Genomic DNA, 24203 nt, shown 5'->3' on the forward strand with positions numbered 1-24203 from the left:
AATTAGCAAATTGCCGAGCTCTCAAATTTCCGAGTTTCTAAATTACCAAAATTCCAAATTCCCAAATCCCCTAATTACCAAACTCCCAAATTCCCAAATTACCAAATCCCCAAATTTGCAAGGTCTCAAGGTCCCAAATTACCAAACTCCCAAACCCCCAAATTCCCAAATTCCCAAATTCCCAAATTCCCAAATTCCCAAATTCCCAAATTCTCAAACTCCCAAACTCCCAAACTCCTAAACTCCCAAACTTCTAAATTTCCAAATTCCCAAGGTCCCAAGGTCCCAAAGTCCCAAATTACCAAACCCCATATTCCCAAATTCCCAAATTAGCAAAATCCCAAACTCTCAAATGACTAAACTCCCAAATCCCCAAATTACCAAACCCCATATTCCCAAATTTCCAAATTAGCAAAATCCCAAACTCTCAAACGACTAAACTTCCAAATCCCCAAATTACCAAACCCCAAATTCCCAAATTTCCTTAAACATTCTTTCACACACAAACATCAAAATAAAAATATTCCCTTATCACATATTTCTCCCAGACCATCTCGATTACTCTTAACAGAAGTATCTTCCTTTTAACTACTAATAATTTCAGTGTTAATTCAGTGAATGTAATTTAAAGTAATTCCGCTATGCACAAGTCAAGTGCTCTTCAAGATGACTCTATATCGAAACTCTTGAAACACGAAACGTGTGAGCAAGGACGTAGCAGCTCTTCCGATGATGTAAGAGCATTCGCGTACTACGCGATTTTATTCGTCCAGCTCTCTCACAAAGGCCTGGCTCCGGTTTTACCTTAAAACCTGACCTCGTCGGTGACATCGAATACCCCGCTGTTTTCTGCGAAAGGGTTGTGCTCAGGTGGACACTGCTCTTGTCTCTCAGTTCCTTTCGTTAAAATCGTCAGGTAAAACGTGCCCGGTGTACAACGTACGTCTTGTTCTCGTTCGATTCTGTAGTTTCCTTGTGGTCGAAGTTGCAAAACAGCTGTAATTAATCGTACACGTTCGCTGAGCTGATCTTTGAAGGAGAACACGCAAGTTTGCGATACGATCGATTGTGAGTTTGTCTTTTACGAAATTCTTTCGATGTTTATGGCATTTTATTTGGTTCTTTTTAATTCTATTTACCGGTTATTTACGTAAAATTTTATTTTATGTTTTGTAAATTTCGTTTATACTTTAGGTTATAATTTCGTTAAAAGTTTGTAAACTTTAATTTCTTTCTTCCTCTAATTTTTTAAAATTTGTTTGAATCTAGGTTAACATTTACATGACTTTTTGTGGGGAAGAAAATTTTAGTTTGATGTGAAAACTTAATTTAGTACTAAATTTTTCAAAACTGTAACATAAAAATTTTCAATATGATCAAAGAATAGAATCCATTGGAATGATTTAAAGATTATGGAAAGTAAGTAAAATGATTTACACGGAATAAGTTTGGTAAAAGGTGTTATAAATGTACAAACAGGTAGTAATAGTATCATTTAGGAATAATAAAGCGATCATGATAGTTTAATCATCTCTCAACAGCGATAATTGACTTTAATGCTGTTAATGGCAAGAAAATATGTGGAAGTTTAGAAAGCATGGTAACAGGTTGTAAGGAAGCGAAGAAAGTTGTATTCTATCTGTTCTAATAAATGATACACCTGCGATATGATTTACGATGACTGATTACGACACGTGACGAAAAATTTCAAATTCACGATCTACTTCGCAAATTTTTCCTTTATTTTTTTCACATATAAACTATTAATCGATAGTTTAAATGAAACGGTGTTTCTTGTGGATTATTGATCGAATTATTTTGAAGGATATTGCGCACATTGGTGAAAGCAAATCGTAGAGTCGAAAATCGCGATATGTGCAGCGGAAGAAAAGTATTAGAAGCTGATAGAAATCTAACAGAATTTGGTTCTACTTCAAGCGAAAACGTTTCGCTCTCAAACAAAATCATTTGTTTAAATAGTGTATACACTTTCACTTTGCTTGCTGGAAGTGCAATTTCAGGTTTCAAATAATGGATTTTTCTTGGATAATAACGGAAACAAGTGTAAAAATGTTGATATAAATTGTAACATTACAAAGTTAAGAAGGGAAGTGCACGAGCTTTCAAATGTAGATTGCGTTTAAAATTTACACAATTGTAGATGGTTTTGTTAGTGATAATTTTGTGTAATTATAGCACTTTTGCAAACTAAGGAAGATATTCGCTTTAGAAGTCGTGGTATAGTTTCCTTTGTAATTGTTTAGGTATGTAGTATTTATAGTAGTAGTATTAGCTCTTGTAAGCTGAATATTATCAAGTTTTGTTTCCTCAATTTTTTATATTTTCAAATTTTTCAGTTTTTCCGTTTTGGAATTTTCGTATGATACAATTTTCCAATTTACAAATTTTTAAATTATTGAATTTTCACATTCGCAATTTTTCCTGTTTTTCAGTATTTTTACTTTAAGGTATTCCGTTTTCAATTTTTCAATTTTTCAATTCTTCAATTCTTCAATTTTTCAATTTTACAATTTTACCATTTTTCAATTTTTCAATTTTTCAATTTTACAATTTTTCAATTTTACAATTTTACAATTTTTCAATTCTTCAATTTTACAATTTTACAATTTTACAAATTTCCAAAAGTTCAAATTTCCGAACTTCAAATTTCAAGTCTCAAAATGTCAAATCTTTAAATTTGTTTATTTTTAAGTCTAAATTATCAAATTCATAAATTTCTATACTTTCAAATCTCCCAACTCTGAAATTCATAAATCGAAATTCATAAATCCCCAAATTCCACTATTCAATTTCCAAACTGCCTCCGATTATCAAAGATTCATTTCTAGATCAATCGACACAACTATATTTTATTTCCACATCAACCTTGTATAAAATAAATTCCACCCATGTATCCTTCGATATGATCATTCCGTCAAATGTTACCAGCACGGTAGTAAGTGCCTCACGTGCAACCGGTTTTGCGTTTGGCCCACATTGCTATGCCACACGATAGAACTTTCGAGATATTGCGTCCCAGAAGTACGCACTCTCTTCGCATTAAATCGAGAAAACACGGTTTTCTTGCCATTTCCTTTTTCGACTCATCGGATATAAGCTAAAGAATTATCCCACAGATAAATCTATATACATACATGAACAGGCGATAGAAAGACCACTATTATAGAACACAGGTATCGCGTGCACCGATCTAATCGAGATCATTATCCGCATCCGGGTTTCGTGTCAATCAGTGAAAACATCACGGACCAGGATTATGAAAAAGATGAGGCTAAGCATCCGGTAAGGAAAACGTCGAAGAAGAACCAGGTCTCGGTTCGCGAATTGCTGTATCGTCTGAATACGGGTTCGAGAAGATTGTGTAACTAGTGTCTCGTGTTCGCATACAGCATGATGCATCTATGGTGCATCCGCCGTGACCCCGGTTCATGCACGGCCACCTTACAAGATCGGATCTGGATAATTCCTATATTCACCTGTCTTCGATTGCGTACCTCTTTTGACCAAATACGATCCGTCTACGGTTTACTCCCTGTGATTTATTTGTTAGGGGGGTCTGTTAGAACTAATCAAATACTATATGTAGTCTTTGTATTAAAACAGACAAAGAAAGTTGAAATTTTATGTCAATGTGGTATTATGCAATCGTTGATGCAAATTGGACTTGAACTGCAAGTTTGAATATTAACCTCTTAGAATACGCCATTATAGTAGCTTTCGCGGATACCATCTCTTCGACTATAGTGGCTTTCGCGAATGTCGTAGATTACATAGCGCCACTATAGTGGCTCACTCGCTCACCGTTTCACAGCCGTCAAGAATCCCAGTGAGTACATTCGTCCATGTGATAATTCTTCGTTTCTTTATGCCTTGTGTTCTCCAGCACGTACGCGTTACGTATCCGCTTCCATAGGGAACCTTAAGTAAAACTTGCTACTGTTTGTACTTCACCTTATCGCGAAAAACGTGTGGGACACGGTTGAATTTATGTGTAATTTTATACATTCCGCCATCTTAAATGACTATATGAGTTCGCCTTTTTTACAACGGTCTGAATTAACGAGAACTCCCCGTGTAATGCTCACTTGCAGTTACTTTAACCTCTTAGGCACGACACGCCACTATAGTGGCTTCCGCGAATGTCGTAGATTACATAGCGCCACTATAGTGGCTCAACTGGCCCACTCATCGTTTCAATTGAATGATCTTCATATGTTTTGATTCGCACTTTTTTGCCTTCACCACGTTTTATAAGAGTATTAACAAATATCACAAAACTACATTACATGTAAATAAAAGGTAACGCCAAGTTTAGGCACCATGGGACCTCCTTGCACTAACCCTTTGCACTCGGAAAGTTTATTTTGTCGTTCAAAATGTCCCCTCAGAGGGGACAGCCGAGTGCAAAGGGCTAATACACGATATTGGAAACATTTGGAAATTACATATTTGTGAATTTTCTAAAAAAGTAAATTATCAAAGTTAAAGTATATGTATCATATCTTTGGGAAAAATTATGATTTAATCATCAAAAACTTCGTTCCAATGTACTCGTGTAGAGAACAGCATTGTCATACATTGTTATCGTTTAAGAATTCGAGAAAAATTGATTGCAGTTGAATAACGAGTGTGTCACGTGTCGGACTCGTCAAAGTATGGCAAGAGGTTAACTTGCTGTACTTTGATGCTGTACTCGTGACGCACTCGCTGAGTGAAGCTTGCTCGGATTTTTAGTTTACTTAAAAATTCAACTCATTTCTGGTTAATTTGAAGTTTAAATCTGATTATAGTTCGCGTAGTCAAGGATCGTTGAATATGGCGGCTCGTAGGTGAAATTAGTAGGGGTGCTGCTCCATGAAGTTCTTAGCCTTTAAATATTACATTAAACATCACATTAAACATCATACATTTAAAATTGTGCAACAGGAAATAAGCATGTATGAAAAGAAAATGGACGAACTTGTTAAAATCCTATAAGAACAAAATCAAATATTATTTACTATGTTATTGCTAATATCAAGTTGAAATTAGAGTTGCTGCAGTTTCACAATGCGTCTCTGAACCTCTCATTGACTATAAAATCGAAATGACATTTTAATTTTATTTGTTTCAATATAGCAGTGGAAAAGTAGCCGCAGCTGGTGAATAAATTGTATGGTAAAAGTTAATGCGAAACACACGCGTGATGCATACTTAACTTGAAATTAAAAGTAAAGAGAAATGAATGAATAAATAGTAAAATGTAAAATAGTATACGTATCATTCTTATTTCAATATGAATCATCATAGACTTCAAGGAAAGAGACGTAAGTTGATCTCAAAAATGTTTAATTCAACAATTTACTTTGTAATAATATTCCAATGTTAAATATTGGTAATGTATTTATATGAAAATATGTGATACACAAAATTGAAGTAACATGTTAACTTTCTTTATTTTGAGATTGCAATAGTGTCTACATTGAGCTAACTAATATACCTGACAAATGAGTTGTATAATCGCCATATCACTTATGTGATGACTCGTGAGTGCTTGAAATAATCACTTGTGTGATGACAAACATTTCTACTTAACCCATGATAAATAATTTTATTAAATAGTTTCAGGTGATAAAAGTAGCTAGCTTTTAATATTTAATTGTGATAAAAATAGGTAACTTTTGGCATCTAATTATGATAAAAGTATCTAAACTTTAACAGCTAACTTTTAGTATCTAACTATGATAAATATAGGTAACTTTGATTATGTGACTACGATAAAAGTAGCTAACCTTTGATACCTAACTTTTAGTATCTAACTGTGATGAAATTAGCTATCATCAGAACAGTCGATCATTATTAAAAATAAAATAAATTACTGTTCATTAAAGTTTCAAACGAGTTCAGTTTAGCCACTTGAAGTGTTACAAGAATGTTCTTTATATTAGATTTAACTATAAATAATCCTTTCAATCTGCCAATTTGCCTTCGTTTGATCTGACCATTTTCTCAAGGATCACTGCCTATTACATGAAGAAAAATTATATTTTTACACTTCTCCAAAGAATCTAGTGATTTGGTCGCGTCACATCTCTCCAACATTTACTGATTGATTGATTGCTTAAATTACGGACGTTAACTGCTGTGATCTAACAGTCATTTATAATATTGGCTGCATTTATTTATAATAGATATTAGTTTGTCAACTGTTTCAATTTTTACTGCTCATGATAAATTGTTAAACCTTTACAAATTTTAGGTAAATAAATTCTCAATGTTTAGATTTAATCTTAAAATTGAGAATTCAGATATAAAATGTTTAGACATGTTTAGATATAAAATGTCATATTGTAACATTAAGCAATGATGAATAAATACATCGAACACAAAGAAAATACTCTTATTATATACTTTATTAAATAAGTAATCCAAAACGAGAAATGATTAAAATTTTATGTAATAAATAATTAATAGTTTGATAATGACAATTGTTGTATTGAAATAAACCTTTTACTTCATTATTGAAATTTTGAGAAACAAGTAAACCAAAACGAGAAAAGATTACATTTTAATATAATAAAAGATTAAAAATTAGATAACGTCAATTGTTACATCAAAATAAAGCTTCTATTTCATTATTGAAATGAGATTGTAAGAATTATAGCAGTTCCGATTTTTCTTTCGTATTCCACGGTTCCGAAAGCGAACGTTCTGCGTTTCGTCTTCGTAATTGGAATTTACGAGTGCTATCACGTTAGCATCCATGAATTAATAAACTCTCTGTCGGGTTATTATCCTTTTCATGAAATTTAAAAAACGCGATTCGCTTATGTTTAACTACCTTGGGAAACAGAATCGCTGAATAATTCATTTTTCTTTTACCAATTAGGTTGTTTTCATGGCCTGTCAAATCGTATTCTGTAATATTTTCATAGATCAATCGTATTATACATTACAATAAAAACAATTATTATACTGCATTAGATCAGAATTTTCATCTCTATTTACAAATGTCAAGCTCAATATTTTGCATAGAGTACATATAATAATCAAACTTTCACTTGAATTAAAAATTCTTTGAAACTCAAGTTAATAAAATATTCTTTTCATTGTTTTTATAATATAATCTTATCTTGATCCATCTTACAATTGGTCTACTTTTATTTTAATTTTCCATGAACACCCCTAATACTTTGAAAGAATTATACAATTAAATCGAAACATATATTTCTGAATTCCTAACTTTACCTTATTTTCTCAAGAATAATCTATTGAACCAAGAGTTGATTTGAGGCCACTATATTACTGACATTAAAAGACAGTTTTATCATAAGTTATGCAATGAATTCCGTCGTGTAATAATGACTGCCATTACATTCAGCATTCCTAAGCAAATGCTCTAAATACATGCAACGTTTCCTAGCTCGATTATCTAGTATTTAACCATTTTTTGGTATATCTCAGAATATTCAACTCTAAAGTATATTCAAGAAAATAAAGGAAGTGTCGGAATGAGGAGAGCTTTGGACGATATGTTATGTTATATCCAGATAGTGCGCCGGTGTTGGAGAACATATACATTTGTGACCATTGAAAATTAACCATCAGCATTCGTTCATTTTATCAGCATTCTAAACGTATTTTTAAATATTTCTGAAAATATGCATTACTTTTCTTTTAGGTTACTGTAACAGTAGCTCGTATTCAGACGCTTTCAAAAATGAACATCCTCGCTTTTATTTTAAATACATTTGTACCGAACGTTACTTTCGTTCACCTAATTCGAACTCTGTATCATGAAACAGACTTATTTTAGATATAAACTGAGACGTTACGTGTTTCAAATATTTAATAGGTTTGATACGTTGTGAAATAAATATGGTAGCAAATATTCAGATCATTTCCTCTACCGTTGTCATTTTTGATCGTACAGGTTGTATTCGTGTAACCCATGGGAGCGTTCTTTTTGCTCGATACTCGCAAGCAGAACGACATAACACGATAGTGTTAAGTAGTGCATACACTTCTCTATGTAAGATTATACTTCTCCAACCGTGGACGCTGACTTGGTAATTTCTAACTTCACAAGCACCGTGTCGGAATTCGAACGTGCAATTTCCTATCGGTCGTTGTTCATCATTGATTCTGTGTCCGCTATTAATTCATTGCGCGCGAACCGTGAACAAATAAGGTAAACCTATCTTCAATGCTAACATTAATCATATCGGTGTAATTAATCTTGACGATGATCGTTTGTAAGACTAGATGGAAAATAGCAATAATTCTGTCTGACGATAAATAAATTTGCTTCGATAGGAGCTAGTTTGCGGCAGTTAAATTGTTGCATATCGAATGTTCGTTTCAAAATACGTGACGTGGATGTAACATATGTGACATATATACGACATGATATGTGACATATATGTGACTGTATATATTTTGCATAATTTTGTTACGTACAAGAATAGCAATATATGTGACACATATTTAACATAATGTGCGACGTATGTGTGACTTAATATGGTACATGCGTGTGACATAATATGTAATATGTATATATTTTTCATTAATTGACATAAAAGAATTGCAATGTGACATATATGTAACATAACGTGCAACACATGTGTGACATAATGTGTGGCATATGTGTGACTGTATATATTTTGCATGATTTCGTGACTTAAAAGAAAAACAATATATGTGACACGTATCTGACACATATGTAACACAATGTATGACATATATGCGATATAATATGTGACATATACGTAACATATATATATTTTACATGTTTAATGACATAAAAGAATTGAAGCACATATGACATAAAGTGTAACATATGTATGTGTGACATAATATGTGACATATGTATGACTACATATTTTCCGTCATTTCGTACTACAAAAGAATTATAATACATATGATATATATGTAACACAATGTATGATATACAGTGGGTAACAAAAGTAAGTAAACACTTAGAGTATCACTGCTGTAACTGCATATTCGCGTTGTGCAATGAAGAATAGGATTTCGGCCATTCATTTAACCTTACATTAAAGAATAACTAAACATGTAACAACTTCACATAGTAACGGCAGTGAGACTCATCACTGACCGTCGTCTTTTTTATACGAACGTTTTTTGGATTTCGTACTAATAATTTTCCGAAACGTTTAACACATGTACTCAAAACATAACACGATTTGTTATCTTTCTTGTGTACCTTTTTCAACTGTAATATTTACTGTTTCGTTTGATCTGGTTAGAATTTTTCTGAAACTCTTAGTCGTTGAAATAAATTAAAAAACATCAGCAGACATCGGCGAGTCTTGGGTTTCTTCTTCACTTCCATTGGCATTTAAACATAATTAAATAATTACAATTTTATCACAATTCATATCATTTTATTCAAGAGAATTTGCAGAATAGTTTGGTATAAAAATAAAATGAATAAAAGCAACTATAAGACCGTGAAACATTTCCAAAGTTGAAAATTTACAATTTTCCTTTAAGTCAAATTTTCTCGAAAACGATAACCACTACAAAGAAACAGTTTACGAATTCAGATTCGGCATGAAATAATCTATAAGTGTCATTTATAAATAAATTGCAAAATTGCAAGTATTAAAAAGTTATTGAGCAATGCCGGTCGTGTTTACTTACTTTTGGAACGTGTATTCGTTGCATACCGTGAATCTTTATTATTTTTTACGAGAAAATCCAGCACTAATAAACATTTTATCAGCATAATTATATAGATTATTTCATGTAGTTTCAGCAGATATACAATTTGTTTTTTGAAGTTACATATTTGCTTTGACACAAATGTTTTTTTGCCACAAGCTCTAAGTGTTTACTTACTTTTGTTACCCACTGTATGTGTGACATACTATGTGACATGTGTGTGAATTTCAGATGTGAGATATTTTCAAGTTATAGAGTTAGAAATTTAGAAATTAGGAATCCAGAAATTGAGGAAATGACTAATTTGAAAATTTGAAGTTACAAGTCTGAAAATTAAAGAAGCTACCAATTCTAAAATTTGAAATTTTGAAAACTAAAAAATTTGTAAGTATTACATATTTGATTTTTATTCGACTGTTCTCCTCAATTCAAGAAAACTCACGTTTCAATTTCAATGACACACGCATCATACCTTCACTTTACAGCGTAAACTTGCATCACACAGCATTACAAGATTACACTGCGTATCATGATAAACTAGTCACATTCTAAATATAAGTAGTAATCTCAACAAAGAACATGTTCGATAATCTCACCACTTAAAAGAAGATTTCCTCGATGCGATCACTACTAAACTTGCTATTAAATTTCAAAATTCTTCAAGCCTCGGTGAAAGAAATACACATAAAAACGGAACTGCGCTTTTGAAATCGCGCTGAGTGCAAAAGGAAACGAAAACTGTTTGTACAGGAAGAAGAGTGTGTCGATTGTTGCGAAAAGGGAAAGAGGAAGACACAATGAGTAAGAAAAAGAGAGAGGAATAAAAGATGCCCATCACTTGAGGTCATCTTGATCCGAGCCTTGGCCATCGAGGGAAAGTGGACTTCTGCCTTTTATGTCACACGTGGTCGACTTTTGATTCTTTCCATTCTCTTCGTCCTTTCGATAGACTCGATTTTGCTCGGATACCGTTTTACTCGGCAAAATCAATAACTATATTTCTATGGAACCTCTTCTTTTTGTCTTGTGTTGAGTTATAAACGAATAGGAAAATGCGTAACTACATATACAGGGTGATTAATAACTGGTAGTACATTCAGACAGGAGGTGATTTTACGTTAAAAATAAGTCGAATATGTAGTATAAATGTTTTTCGTATGGAGTTTCGTTTTTAAGAATTCAAATTTGAAAATTGATAAAGGTATTAATTTTGGAGAATTTCAATTTGGAAATTGATAAAGGTATTGGTTTTCAAGAGTTTAAATTTGAAAATTAGTAGAAGTATTGGTTTTCAAGAATTTAAATTTGAAGATTGATAGAAGTATTGGTCTTCAAGAATTTAAATCTGAAAATTGATAGAAGTATTAGTTTTCAAGAATTTAAATTTAAAAATTGGTAGAAGAATTTTCTCAAACATTTGTAAGATTTGTGCGGAATAAAATTTGTAAAAAAGTGATGCTAAAGTTCTTCGTACATGTAGAACTTAGTTTTCAAGAAAACTAAATTAGAAAAATTTGTGAGAAAATTTGTAAGAAAATTTGTAAAAAAATTTGTAAGAAAAAGTGATATATAAGAATTTTTCGTAAAGAACTTGCTTTTTGACAAAATTGAAAAATTGCAAAAATATGTGTGAGAGAAAATTTGTAAGAAAATGGTAGATTTTTATGAAATGAAATTAAAAGAATATGATATAAGTATTTTTTGTAAAGAACTTGGTTTTTGAGAAAATTAAATTGGAAAAATTGTATAAATACAATTATAATAAAGTTTGTAAAAAGGTTTGTGAGATTTGCACGGAATAAAATATAAGAAAATAAACATGACAATTTTAATAAAGTTTTCGATAATTTAATGATTAGTGGATGTCGTAAATTAGCAAACTTGTAATTGATATGGTTTTAGTGCAATTTTGCGATACTTTTATGTCATAAAATCGTGTCTGACTTTCTATGTTTCGAAATTGGCCATTCGATACATGCCACCTAATATTAACGAATGACTGAATTCCGTGTGGGAACCTATTGATTTTCGATACCAGAGGGTTAAATATATTTTTGTAATCGATTCACTTTGTAAAGAATGAGAGAACGTTATTAATCTTCAAACTATTTCGAACCTACCGATTTTCGATATCGAAGAGGTCAATTTACTGTAAACGAGTCACTTTTTAAGAAACGGGAGAATGTTATGTATATTCAAACCATTACCAAAGGTTTTCAGATTTAAAAATTAAAAGAAAATAAAACTATTCAGGAATATTGAATAATTTTTGTTGTATGTGAATATATACTTGTTGAACTGTATTTGAATAGAAATTTAATACGAGATTAATAGTTCTTTATTAGAATAATTTAAAATAAACTTTTATTCAAAAATATTAGGATATATTAAACAATCCAGAAGGATATTGTTTCAATCAATAGGGATAAATAATTGTAATCCATAAAGTAGATCAAAGAATAGTTAGCAATTATATAATATTTACATATATAAGGTAAAAGTACCAGTAGTTGACCATGTACCAGTAGTTGACCATTTTGTTTAAAAAATGATGAAATAAGGTTTGTATAAGTTGCGCACTTCAGATGATAGTGACTTTTAGATGCCACGACATTTGTTGTTTAAATTTTGGAACAATTGCGCGTGAAGTAAAGTGTGTCTATTAGCAGCGAATATCCGAGTGCAATAAGGTAAGTAGTGTGCCGATATATTTCTATTTCCTTAACGATTCTGTTAAGAATAGCTCTATAGTCCAGATAAAAAATTTATATGTTGCGAACATTTTGTGAATAAATCAGTTACTGTGTAAGCGCTTACAATGTTTTATCAATTTAATAAATACATTGTTTTTGTCGTTCTAACTTAAAAAAACAATAGTTTTTTAATGGTCAACTTTTGGGTATTGTTAATGTACAACTTTCAGAAGTTGACAGGCATGGAAGTGAATAGTGGCTACTTCACTATTTCACTATTTTACTATTTTACTATTTTACTATTTTACTATTTTACTACTTTACTATCATACTGCTATAGTGTTTTGCGATTTTCATATTTTACTATTTTATTATTTTGCATCTTTGCTCTTTTCCTATTTTCTTGTTTTTCATCTTTCCTCTTTTTCTCTTTTGTCATTTTGTTATTTTGCTATTTTACTAGTTGATTATGGAAGTGGCCAGAGAAGCCCGACGTGTTGGACTACAAATGGAATGCTGTAGTTTCTCATATTAATGAGCCCACCAAAGCAAGCAGAACTCGTAATGTTTATTCTGTTCCTGAGTTGAATGTTTTATTCAATTAATTTGGTTAATTTCGTCGTTTTATTGTTTAAATATGATTTGTACTGCTTATTGTTAAAATTAAACGATAATAAACTGATTTCCAGCATTAGTCTTTTAACCTTGCTTCGAATATAAGTGGTCAACTACTAACGAAAAGAGGTGGTCAATTACTAGTTTTTTCCTTTTCAAGAGTGGTCAACTACTGGATCATTTTCCGAATTCTCAAAAATATTTACCAAACTTGTATAACTTAACTTTTTTTAAAAAGTGGTCTTGGTACATAATCTGAAGGGTTTAACGAACGTCTCCATGCATTGATTCTCGCCATTTATTGATAGAGTAAAGAGTTACCATTGTTTCCGTAGAAAATTTCTCTTAACTGGTCAACTACTGGTACCTTTACCTTATAACTATATGCACTTATTTATTTATAGTTTATTGTATTTTAACAATTGTTTAATATTTTTTTACTTTCCTTACTTGCTATTTATTTTTAGAATGTATACATGTAGGTGTAGTTCAATAATTAGAAAACCGAGGAACAAATTTTCACTCATTAGTTAGAAATTATAAATTTCTAAATTTCTAATTATCCAGTTCTCAAATTTCTACATTCCTAAATCCCCAGTTTTCAAATTCTAATCTTTCTCATTCTCCAAATTCTCAAATTTCCAATTTTCAAAACCACTATATTACTGAATTTTCAAATTTCTGAGTTTCTGAATCTTTAAATTTATAAATTTATAAGTTCCAAAATTTCTCAATTTCCAAACGCTAAATCTCCAAATTTTTAATTCCATATTTCCAATTTCCAAATCCCTAAATCCAGAAATTTTCAAATTACCAAATCACCAAATCACCAAATTACCAAATTACCAAATTACTAAATTACCAAATTACAAAACTACCGAATTTCCTAATCCACGAATCTCCAAAATCTTAAATTTGTAAATTGTCAGATTTCTAAAATTTTCAAAATCCCAAATCTCTTTATCCATAAATCCCCAAATCCTCAAATTCTCAAATCCTCACATTTTCAAATTCTCAAATTCTCAAATTCTCAAATCCTTAAATACTCATATCCCTAAATCCCTAAATCTCTAAATCTCAGAATTTCTAAATCTCTAAGTCCCTAAATACTGAAATACCCATATCTCCGCATTCTCAAAACCCTAAATCCCCAAATTTTCGGATCCTTGACACCCCAAGCTCCCAAATTCCCAAATTCTCAAATTTCCAAATCCATAAATCCCCAAGTCCCTAAATTTCTAAATTCTCAGGCTTCCTAAATTTCCAAAATCCCATATCTTCAAATCCATAAATCACTAAACACCCAAATATCCAATCCCCATATTCTCAAATACCCCTACACCTCCAAATCACAAATCCCACATATTCCAAATTTTTCAGATTCCTCAATTTCAAAATCTCCACCTTTCCAAACTCCAAAACCAAAAATTTTTCAAATTCCAATATTCCACATTTGTCAAACTCCCAAACTCCAAATTTTCCAAATTCCAAAACTCACAAATTCTGCACTCAAAAAAAATAAATTAACTGCCACCGAATCTACTGCTCAACTCCATACGGAAACGTTAGCATTCAGTAGCGCGATAAATTTCACCGTGGCCGGAAAAATCGTTCGAAAATGTCACTGGATCGAAAGCTGTACCCGTTAGGTCTGAAATTTCGTCGGCCACGCCCGTCGCACCTGCAAGATATTAACACGTTTCTATAACCGTTGAAACTGTTTTATCCGTATGTCTATACGTCGATTTTCTCGTTGTTTCTGAAACGACCGTGCAGGCCGCTCCTCTTACGTGAGCTTCTGGAACACGAGACTTTTACGAAAGTCGAGTCGAGAAAGTAAAGCGTATCGAAGTTTGCCTTCGGGCTAGCAATCTGCTCCATTTTCCGACACTCGTGATGTCATATCATGCGATATCCATCTCACGAAATACGAATAACCTCCTTTTTCCCCGTGGGGAGGAAGTACTCGGCGAAGGAAGTCACCGATTTTCTTCGTTTCTCGACGTGTCTGGATATCGAACCCTTCGGCCCCGAACGTTAGAGGAAGTAATTTATCGTAATCGTTCATTATCGTTATTCAACATCGTTCTCGATGCTCCTCTCGTAATTCCACGAGTGTACGAAGGCTGGCAAAAAGGAAGAAAACAGGTGGAATGAAAGAATGTGAAATGAACCCGAGTTCGATCTCGTCGAGGAGAAAATGTGAAACGTTTTTCACGTGGGATCTTATGAAAGTAAGAGGCGAGGTGTTTTGATTCTATAAGAATTTAATCACCGTTAAATTGATTCGATGAATTTCGTTCTTGCGAAGAATGCGCATTCTCTTTCTGCTGTTAACGCATACGGGGATTGTCAATTGGAGTTCTTGTTAGGATTGATAGAGGTATCTTGTTTGAGGTAATTTTTTGTATGTTGGACAGTGTTTTGTGTGGTCTTTTGACTCGAGTTGAAAGAAACTATTTATGGATAAGTAATAGATTGTATGTTCGATACATTTTTGTCTCGAGTGAAAAGGTATTTGAGTAATTGGATAATATAATTATCATAATCATAATCATGACCATAAAATGGATAGTTAGAAATAAATGACAATTGTATCTGATAATTAGAAAATAACAATTATATTCGAAATAATATGTAATTTTTAATGAAAATGCTTGTGAACTAAAAATTGTATAAAAGTTTTTTAAATATTTGTATGTCATTCGAGGGTTTCATTTCTAAGTTTATGTTATAAAGATTTGTTTGAAGAGTAAATTACTATTGGGTTTGAAATACTCTCATTGTACATATATAAAATACATATATAATGTGTACATATTAAAAGAACAAAAGCCTGTATATTTAAATAGAATAATGAAATAGCAAAATAGTATAATACTGGATGAGTGGAACAGTCAGACAATGAATAGTTAATATTGAATAATATGTAACTAAATAATAGTGCAGTGTAGTCAAGATACATTAAAATAATCGAAATAATATAGTAGCAGTAATTGTAAAATAATAAAACAGTGCTTAGAATAGTAAAATAGTAAAAATAGTTGGAATAACAAGAACAGTAAAACATACATAGTAAAATTATAAAATGGTAGAATGACAGAATGGCTGAATAGTAGAATAATAAAATAGTTGAATAATTTAAGAATTCAACAGTTGAATAATTGAATAATCGAGTAGTTGAATAGTTGAATATTTGGACAGTTGAATTATTGAATAGTTGAATAATTGGACAGTTGAATAGTTGTGTAGTTGAGTAGTTAAATAGTTGAATAATTGAATAGTTGAGTAGTTGAATAGTTTAATACCTGAATAGTTGAATAATATAATAAGGAAATAATCAAACAGTAAAATAATGAAGTAGTGTAGTAGTTAAATAGTAATGTAGTAAAGTGAAAAAATGATAGAATAACAGAACAGTAGAATAACATGGTCCTAAAACAATAAACTAGAAAAACAGTAAAATAGTAAAGTAGTTAAATAGCAAAATTGTAAGATAGCAAAATAGTAAAATAGTAAAATAGTAAAATAGTAAAATAGTAAAATAGTAAAATAGTAAAATAGTAAAATAGTAAAATAGTAAAATAGTAAAATAGTAAAATAGTAAAATAGTAAAATAGTAAAATAGTAAAATAGTAAAATAGTAAAATAGTAAAATAGTAAAAAAGTAAAATAGTAAAATAGTAAAATAGTAAAATAGTAAAATAGTAAAAGAATAAAAGAGTAAAATAGTAAAGTAGTAAAGTAGTAAAGTAGTAAAATAGTAAACTAGTAAAGTAGTAAAATAGCAAAGTAGTGAAATAGTGAAATACTAAAATGTTAAAATACTAAATTACTAAATTACTAAAATATTAATATTCTAACATTGCAAAATGATAAAGCAGTAAAGTGATAACGTAGTAATATAGTAAAATCGTAAAACAGCAAAATAGTAAACCAAAAAAATAATGAACTAATACAATAGTAGAAAATGGAATAATAAAACAGCAGAACATTGCAAAAATTTTTCTCTACATCAACATTTACACAATGAAAATACAACGCTTACATAATTTGCAAATATCATTATATAACCAAATAAATAAACATAAGTGTTACCCAATTTCAATGCAAATAAATGCCATAACATAGAAATATTTCTTAACTGTTTTATTGCATACAGTAACATCCGTTCAAATTCCTCATGATACTACCCCACTATAATGACTAGGCAAAATTAATAAAAGATCGACAACAAAGTTAAAGGAAAGATTTAATATGTACTAATTCGACGTTCAATTTAAAAAATGTCCAAACACACTATCACTTACCTGTGCGCAACTATTAATTTATCATCAGTATAAAAAGAGAAAAGGGCGTACGGATAACTTCACGTATATATTTTCTTGAAAGATCATAGATCATATGTAACCTTGGATCACGCACATCGTACACGCAAATGCGGCCTTAATCATTTTTTTTTCATTCTCTAGAAACAATAGTCGAGAGACAACGGCCATTGCTTTACGAGTTTCCTGGTTTCAATTAAGCTTTCGCTTTCCAGGTAACTCTCGTGTTAATTATCCTCGTACGGTATCCTGCATGTGTTTACGATAGAACTTTAACCCGTTATTTGCATTTGTTAAATTAGTACGTAAATTCGTTTTAATTCGGGAGAAATAGTTCTTTTATAAAATATATAATAATTTAGTTACAATGTAAAAATAAATATATAATAACTTTGGTGTAATAAAAAATATACATATAATAACAATGAAAAGCATATAATAAAAAAATATGTAATTAAGGAATTTGTATATGTATAATTCATAATGAATTTATGAACAGGAACAATGGTGAATTTTCATATAAATAAGAATGAACTTATTCATGAATAAAAGTGATGGTGAACTTTTTGTACAAATAGAAGTGAATTTATGTATAAATGAAAATCATGATGTATTTTTATATAAACGAAAATGAATTTACTTATGATTAAAAACGCTGATGAATTTTTATATAAATATAAATAAATTTATATATGGATAAAAATGATATCGAACTTTTGTATAAATAGAAACAAATTTTATTTATTTGATTCGTGTTTTTGAGAAATTTTGCAGTAATACAAATATGTGTTCAATAATGTTACATTTTCCAACATTACCAACAATTTATTATTATTTTATATTTCATTTTGTAATTCGTATATGTCTTTGACGTAAACATATGTTATATGTAAACAATATGTTTTTGATGTAAATAATTAGAACAAATTTACATCGATAAAAATTATGGTACGTAATATTTTAATGTGCAACATGTTCCAAATACAAAAATTCCAAAATTCTGAAATACGTAAGTTCAAAAATCTCAAAAATTGTAAAATTCCGAAATTCTGAAATACCAAAATTCAAAACTCCCCAAAACTCTACATTCCATAATTCCAAAATCCTAAAATACTAAAATTCAAAAATGTCAAACTCTCAACCCTCAAAAATTCCAAACTCCTCACTTACCAAATCCCACAATTAAAAAATTATAATTTTAATTGAAATTTTCAAACTTTATAGACAAAACTTTGTCTCGATTTCCGTCTTGAAAAGTGGATCTTCCCATAAAAGTCCGATAAACCACAAGCAAGGTCACCGCGTAATAATAAAAATTTGCATAAACGCCTTGATCAAGTACCATAAATCAAATCACACAGCATAAAAACCAAACAATAAAAGAGATATTATATTATGCGTACATTTACAAAGACACGATTAAAATGGCGGAGTAAACTGGCTCGTCAGAATTGAATAATTGTGGAACACTTGTAATGAACTTCGAAACACTAGCGTTCCACAAAACACCGATTAAGAACCGCCGCATTAAGCACTCAACGTTGTAAATAAGATTCTGAATCTTTTATTTAGCGGTATCGTTAATATTCAGTGCAAGTACTTGTTGCGAATAATTACCTGCTTGTTATTATCGTTCGGAAAGGAGAATGTGTACGTGGAGCTTTCGTTTTCGACAGGATATCCTCTTTTAGCAAACGGAATTCTCGATGAGTTGCACGTATCCGTAACACGACTCCAAATGTTGATGTTAACTTGAGGTCGAATATGGCGCTCGAAAATAATACTTTCGTTTGCAAAAACAAAACAATTCGGAGCTTTTTTATCCTTTGTACAAAGTATTTTTGATGTTGGTAAATTACAACCTTGAAGTTTGTTGAGAAAATGAATTCTTTTGAAGTTGTTTCTCTATTACTAGTTTTCCAGAACGACTCTGAATAGATAACTGAATTTTTTTGTTGATAAAATAAATTCTTTTTAAGTTGAGAAATTGGAGATTTAGATATTTGAGAAGTTTCTCAAATTTCTCCTAATTTCTCGATTTCTCAATTTTTCAACTTAGAAAGAGTTTACTTTGTCAATAAAATTTTAGAGTTATCTGTTTAAAGTTGTTCTGTCAATTTATAAATTTAGGAACTTAAAAATTGGAAAATTGGAAAAATAAGAAGCTTGAATATTTGAAACAAATGAATTTAGAAATTTAAGAACTTAGAAATTTGTGAATTAGAAAAATTACTACTTTGTAAATTCGAATATTTTAAGTACTAGAAATTTAAAAATTGTAGAGATTAGAGTTGTAACTTTGGGAGTTTGGAAACTTAAAAAAATAGTAATTTTTAATTTTGAGAAATTGTAAATTTAGAACTTTGAGGAATTAAAAATTTGTGAATTTGATAAGTTAAAAATTTGAAAATTTCAGAAGTTAAAAATTTACCTGTACTATTAGTTTCACAGAACTTTACAATTTTTTGTTGACAAATTTAATGAATTCTTTTAAAATTATTCCTTTGCTATTATCTTCTACTAGTGTTTGTTTCACTGTATTTATACGTCACATATACAGAACACTAAATATCTTTAAAAAATACCTATTTCATGTTAATTTAAACCAAATAATGAGTCACCTTTCGAGGGTAAAGAATTAACTTTCGATCACTAATTACTTATTCCTAAAAAAAGAATCATGGCGATGCCAATCAATTCTTTAAATTAAATCACGATTTTTCATTTGTATAAAATATCTACAACATATTTATACAGAAATAGAACCTATGGCAATAATAACATGAGAATTGTACAAAGAAAGTGTGCAAACAATAAAATTTACAGAGTTTAGACACAACGAGAATTTATTTAGCATGATCTTATATGAGGACGCCGAAAGGGTTTCTTCGACTCGAAGAAACGCAGTTTGTAAATTTCCTGCGCAAGAGATTCAACGAAGCACGACGTTTCATTGACTCGCCAGCTAATTACTGTTCTAATTAAAAAATAAAGATTATCCGATAAAAGTTGTTTCCGCGAGACAAGTTTTTCGTGTAGTTTTAAATGAATACGATTCCGCGTTTGCATAAATATTATAGCACATTTATGGTGGCTACTCGAGAAAGAGCAGGGGCTATAAATTTGATCTTGTTAATTTTACGTTAATGTGAGATACATTTTTATTTTAAGATATATATTGTGAAATATTTTATTCGGAGGAGTATGAGATCTTATCTGGAATTTGAGTTTTGTGCTGGTTTTAAGTGGGATTGTGGGTTACGGAAATAAAGAACAAAGAGAATGTTAATTTCTTTGTGATTATTTTTTTTATAATAATTCATTTTGATTTAAGATTTTTGGTTATAATCATATACAAAATTGTACATTTTTTATTTTGTACACATATGTACATACAAAATTAGTCGATGTTATATAACCTTAAGAAAAATTTATCAGACATATCTAATGTTAAGAAATAACAATAGAAATGAACACAGTTAAAAATTTGGAAATTTGCTGTGTCTCAAATTTTCACGTTACAAAACTCTTATTTGTCTAAACTTCTCAAGTTTCTTTATTTTAACAATTTTTTGCGTTTACAAATTCTCAAATTCCATAATTTGCTAGTTTCTAAATTCCCAATAGTAAAAATTTGTAAATTTCTAAATTCCTATATTCAATATTTCTAAGTTCTCAGATCCTCAACTTCTCAAACTTTTCAATTCATAAGATCCTATATTTTCAAATCTTCAAATACTGAAATGTACAAGTCCCTAAACCTCTAAATACCTCAAGTTACAAATCCCAAAATCTGCAAATCCCCTAAAGAAGAAATGATCGAATCCTCAAATCTTCAAATTCTGTCATTTTCAAAAATCTAAATATCTCAATTTTTAAATTTGTAATTTGTCAAATGCGCGAATTATTAAATTTACAAATTCTCAAGCTTCTAAACTCTCAATTTCCAAAAAAATCTCAAGTCTCCAAATTCTCAAGATCTCGAATTCTCAAGTCCCCAAATTCTCAACTCTCGAAATTCTCAAATCCCTAAATTTTCAAATCCCCAAATTCTCAAATCTCCAAATTCTCAAATTCCCAAATTCTCAAATCTCCAAATTCTCAAGTCCCCAAATTCTCAAGTCCCAAAATTCTGAAATCCCCAAATTCTCAAATTTCCAAATTTCCAAATTCTCAAATTTCCAAATTCTCAAATTTCCAAATTATCAAATTTCCAAATTCTCAAGTTTCCAAATTCTCAAGTTTCCAAATTCTCAAATTTCTAAATTCTCAAATATCCAAATTCTCAAACCTCCAAATTCTCAAGATTTCGAATTCTCAAGTCCCCAAATTCTCAAATCCCTAAATTTTCAAATCCCCAAATTCTCAACTTTCCAAATTCTCAAATCCCCAAATTCTCAAGTCCCAAAATTCTCAAGTCCCAAAATTCTCAAGTCCCAAAATTCTCAAATCCCCAAATTCTCAAATTTCCAAATTCTCAAATTCCCAAATTCTCAAATCTCCAAATTCTCAAGTCCCCAAATTCTCAAATCCCCAAATTCTCAACTTTCCAAATTTTCAAATCCTCAAATTCTCAAGTCCCCAAATTCCCAAATTCCTAAAATTCCAATTTTCTAAATCCCCGCGTCTCCCGACACCTAAATTAAATCCCCAATTTGCCAAGTTCTCAAGTTTCAAATTCCCCAATCTCTCTCACATTGACCACATAACACCTGACCCTGCAAAACGTCAGAACAACACGTCTGATATTATCAAGCAAAACGATACCTCGAAAGCGTATTTGTGCATTGAATGCAAGGACGAGAGCAGTGCGGGACCGAGGGAAAGAAAGAAAGAACGAACAAACATGGATAAAAAGAAAAGGAAAGAACAACAGGTTTCAGGGAAAGTAAATGACGGTAGGAATCGTTCGAGACCGCGTTTTAAATTTGTTTTCCCCTGGTGAAACTGGCAGGATCGAGAGAACGGGCTTGTTTTAGGGCTGGACCACAAACGAGAAGAGAAACCGGGGGAGGACAAAGACATGTCTCCTCTTTCGCAGAAAAGAATAATTTCATGCCTATGCACGATCGTAAAAAATATCTATTTATAGGAAGCCGTAAAAAGAAGGGGGATTGAAAAATATTTGAATTGGTCATCGCCTGGTTTTTCTGGTTTAAACTCGCTCTTTAAGAAACCGTCGTTTCAAATGATACAGGAAATCTATCTCGTGATACGGTACACGCGTTTGCCAACTGGTTTGCTCGGAGGAAAAATTTCGTTCTTATGAAACAAAAACGTGTTTTCATTTTACCAGTAATCGCTCAAATTTTAATATTTTTATAGCTGGTGAATGTTTATTGAATTTGGCGTGGGTGGAGTCGGATGTCAAGGGCGAAGGGAAATATTTGAACGAAAATTTATTAATCGTATTCAATTTTTTTTAATAGTATGTGCTGGATGTTCAAATGTATCTGGCTACACGCACATAACTTTGCTTACGGTGTTTATTGACATATTTGTAAGTCTAATAAGATAAATATTAACACAAGATGTGAGTTGATTGATTTAGGTTTACACATTCGTGTTTGTTCGTAAATTTTTTAATTGACAAAGAGTACATTTTTTTGCGACACACTACACATTAGAATACTTGTTGATCAACAAACTTTTTGTTGTATTTTTTCATAACGAGTTTATTTTGTGTTCAAAGATGCTTGAATATGCAAATTATAATTGGACTTATATTTAAAAATGAACAGTACTATGAATTCGAGTGAGACTCATATTTGAACTACACGTGCGTCACGAGACTCAAATGCCAAGTTAAATGAAATGACATCGAAATGGATTTTTGAGAGGATTTTCAAAACATGTTTTCAGGACAAATATCTGTTTGAGGTCTCCAGCTATAAAAACAGTAGAAATAGCAAGTTATGACTAAAAAAACAAATTGTACTGATATTATCATTACAAAATATGTTTGATCTAATGCATTATCTTCTGCTTTCAATAGCAGACGATTTATTCAGTTAACCTATTTTAAATTCCTCTCTGTGTACAGTTTCTTTTTTAAAGTATATATTATTTTTGTCATTCGTAACTTATTTGTAATTTGTAAATTATTTTTAATAAAGTATGTATTAGTAATTAAAGTATATATTATTTCGGTAAGAAATAAATAAATAATGGAAAAATATGTTTGTTCCAGAATTACGACACGTTGAGCAAAGGAAAAAAGTCGTGGAGTGTGAGACTGGGTCTATCGAGGCAGAATCAGAGCACCGATGATCCCGGAAAAGGGTGGGGAACGATAAGCGGCGGTAGCGGGATTTCCCGTCAAATGATCTATGGTGATCCATGGCTGTACGGTACGGTTCGATCTTCGAGGGCTGGTCACGAGCCACGAGGATTCATGACACCACCACCACCACCACCACCGGGAGCACCAGTGTTGGTAGTATGTTCCTGTCCAGAATTTCTCAGCGGAACCACCCGGAAGTTCGGCAATTGCCGCAAGTGCGGTGGTCACCGATTGGCTGGTGTACCTTTAGGAGGAACATGTCGACTTCCGTCGGTTTCCTCGAGATCCAGACCCAGCCTCGCGGGTAAGTTCCTTAACAATTGATCTAAATACGAATTACGTTTATTTAATAATTTACGGTTGGAGAAGTATAATTTTACATAGAGAAGTGTATGCACTACTTAACACTATCGTGTTCTGTCGTTCTGCTTGCCAGTATTGAGCAAAAAGAACGACATGAAAGAACATGGGTTACACGAATACAACCTGTACGATCAAAAATGACAACGGTAGAGGAAATGATCTGAATATTTGCTACCATATTTGTTTCACAACGTATCAACCCTATTAAATATTTGAAACACGTAACGTCTCAGT

The 24203-nt window shown here is 31.2% G+C and overlaps 1 protein-coding gene and 1 long non-coding RNA gene across 5 annotated transcripts in view; both read left to right on the forward strand.

Moving 5' to 3' along the window:
* Positions 1–24203, forward strand: part of RhoGEF64C (Rho guanine nucleotide exchange factor at 64C) — a 111419-nt gene that overhangs the window by 69188 nt on the left and 18028 nt on the right. For 3 of the 4 annotated variants that reach the window (XM_012291747.2, XM_076531939.1, XM_012291745.2), the window contains one exon: positions 23514–23910. In XM_012291747.2, coding sequence (XP_012147137.2) covers positions 23514–23910 — 397 coding nt within the window. Of the gene's footprint in view, positions 1–926; positions 1069–23513; positions 23911–24203 lie in introns of those variants that run through there. The other variant, XM_076531940.1, reaches the window with a different exon arrangement.
* Positions 12181–13074, forward strand: LOC143264472 (uncharacterized). The gene is made up of 2 exons (XR_013038207.1): positions 12181–12377; positions 12844–13074. It is a non-coding gene; the product is annotated as an uncharacterized LOC143264472 (long non-coding RNA).

The sequence above is a fragment of the Megachile rotundata genome, chromosome 5, assembly GCF_050947335.1.
Source record: "Megachile rotundata isolate GNS110a chromosome 5, iyMegRotu1, whole genome shotgun sequence".
NCBI classification, from domain to species: domain Eukaryota; kingdom Metazoa; phylum Arthropoda; class Insecta; order Hymenoptera; family Megachilidae; genus Megachile; species Megachile rotundata.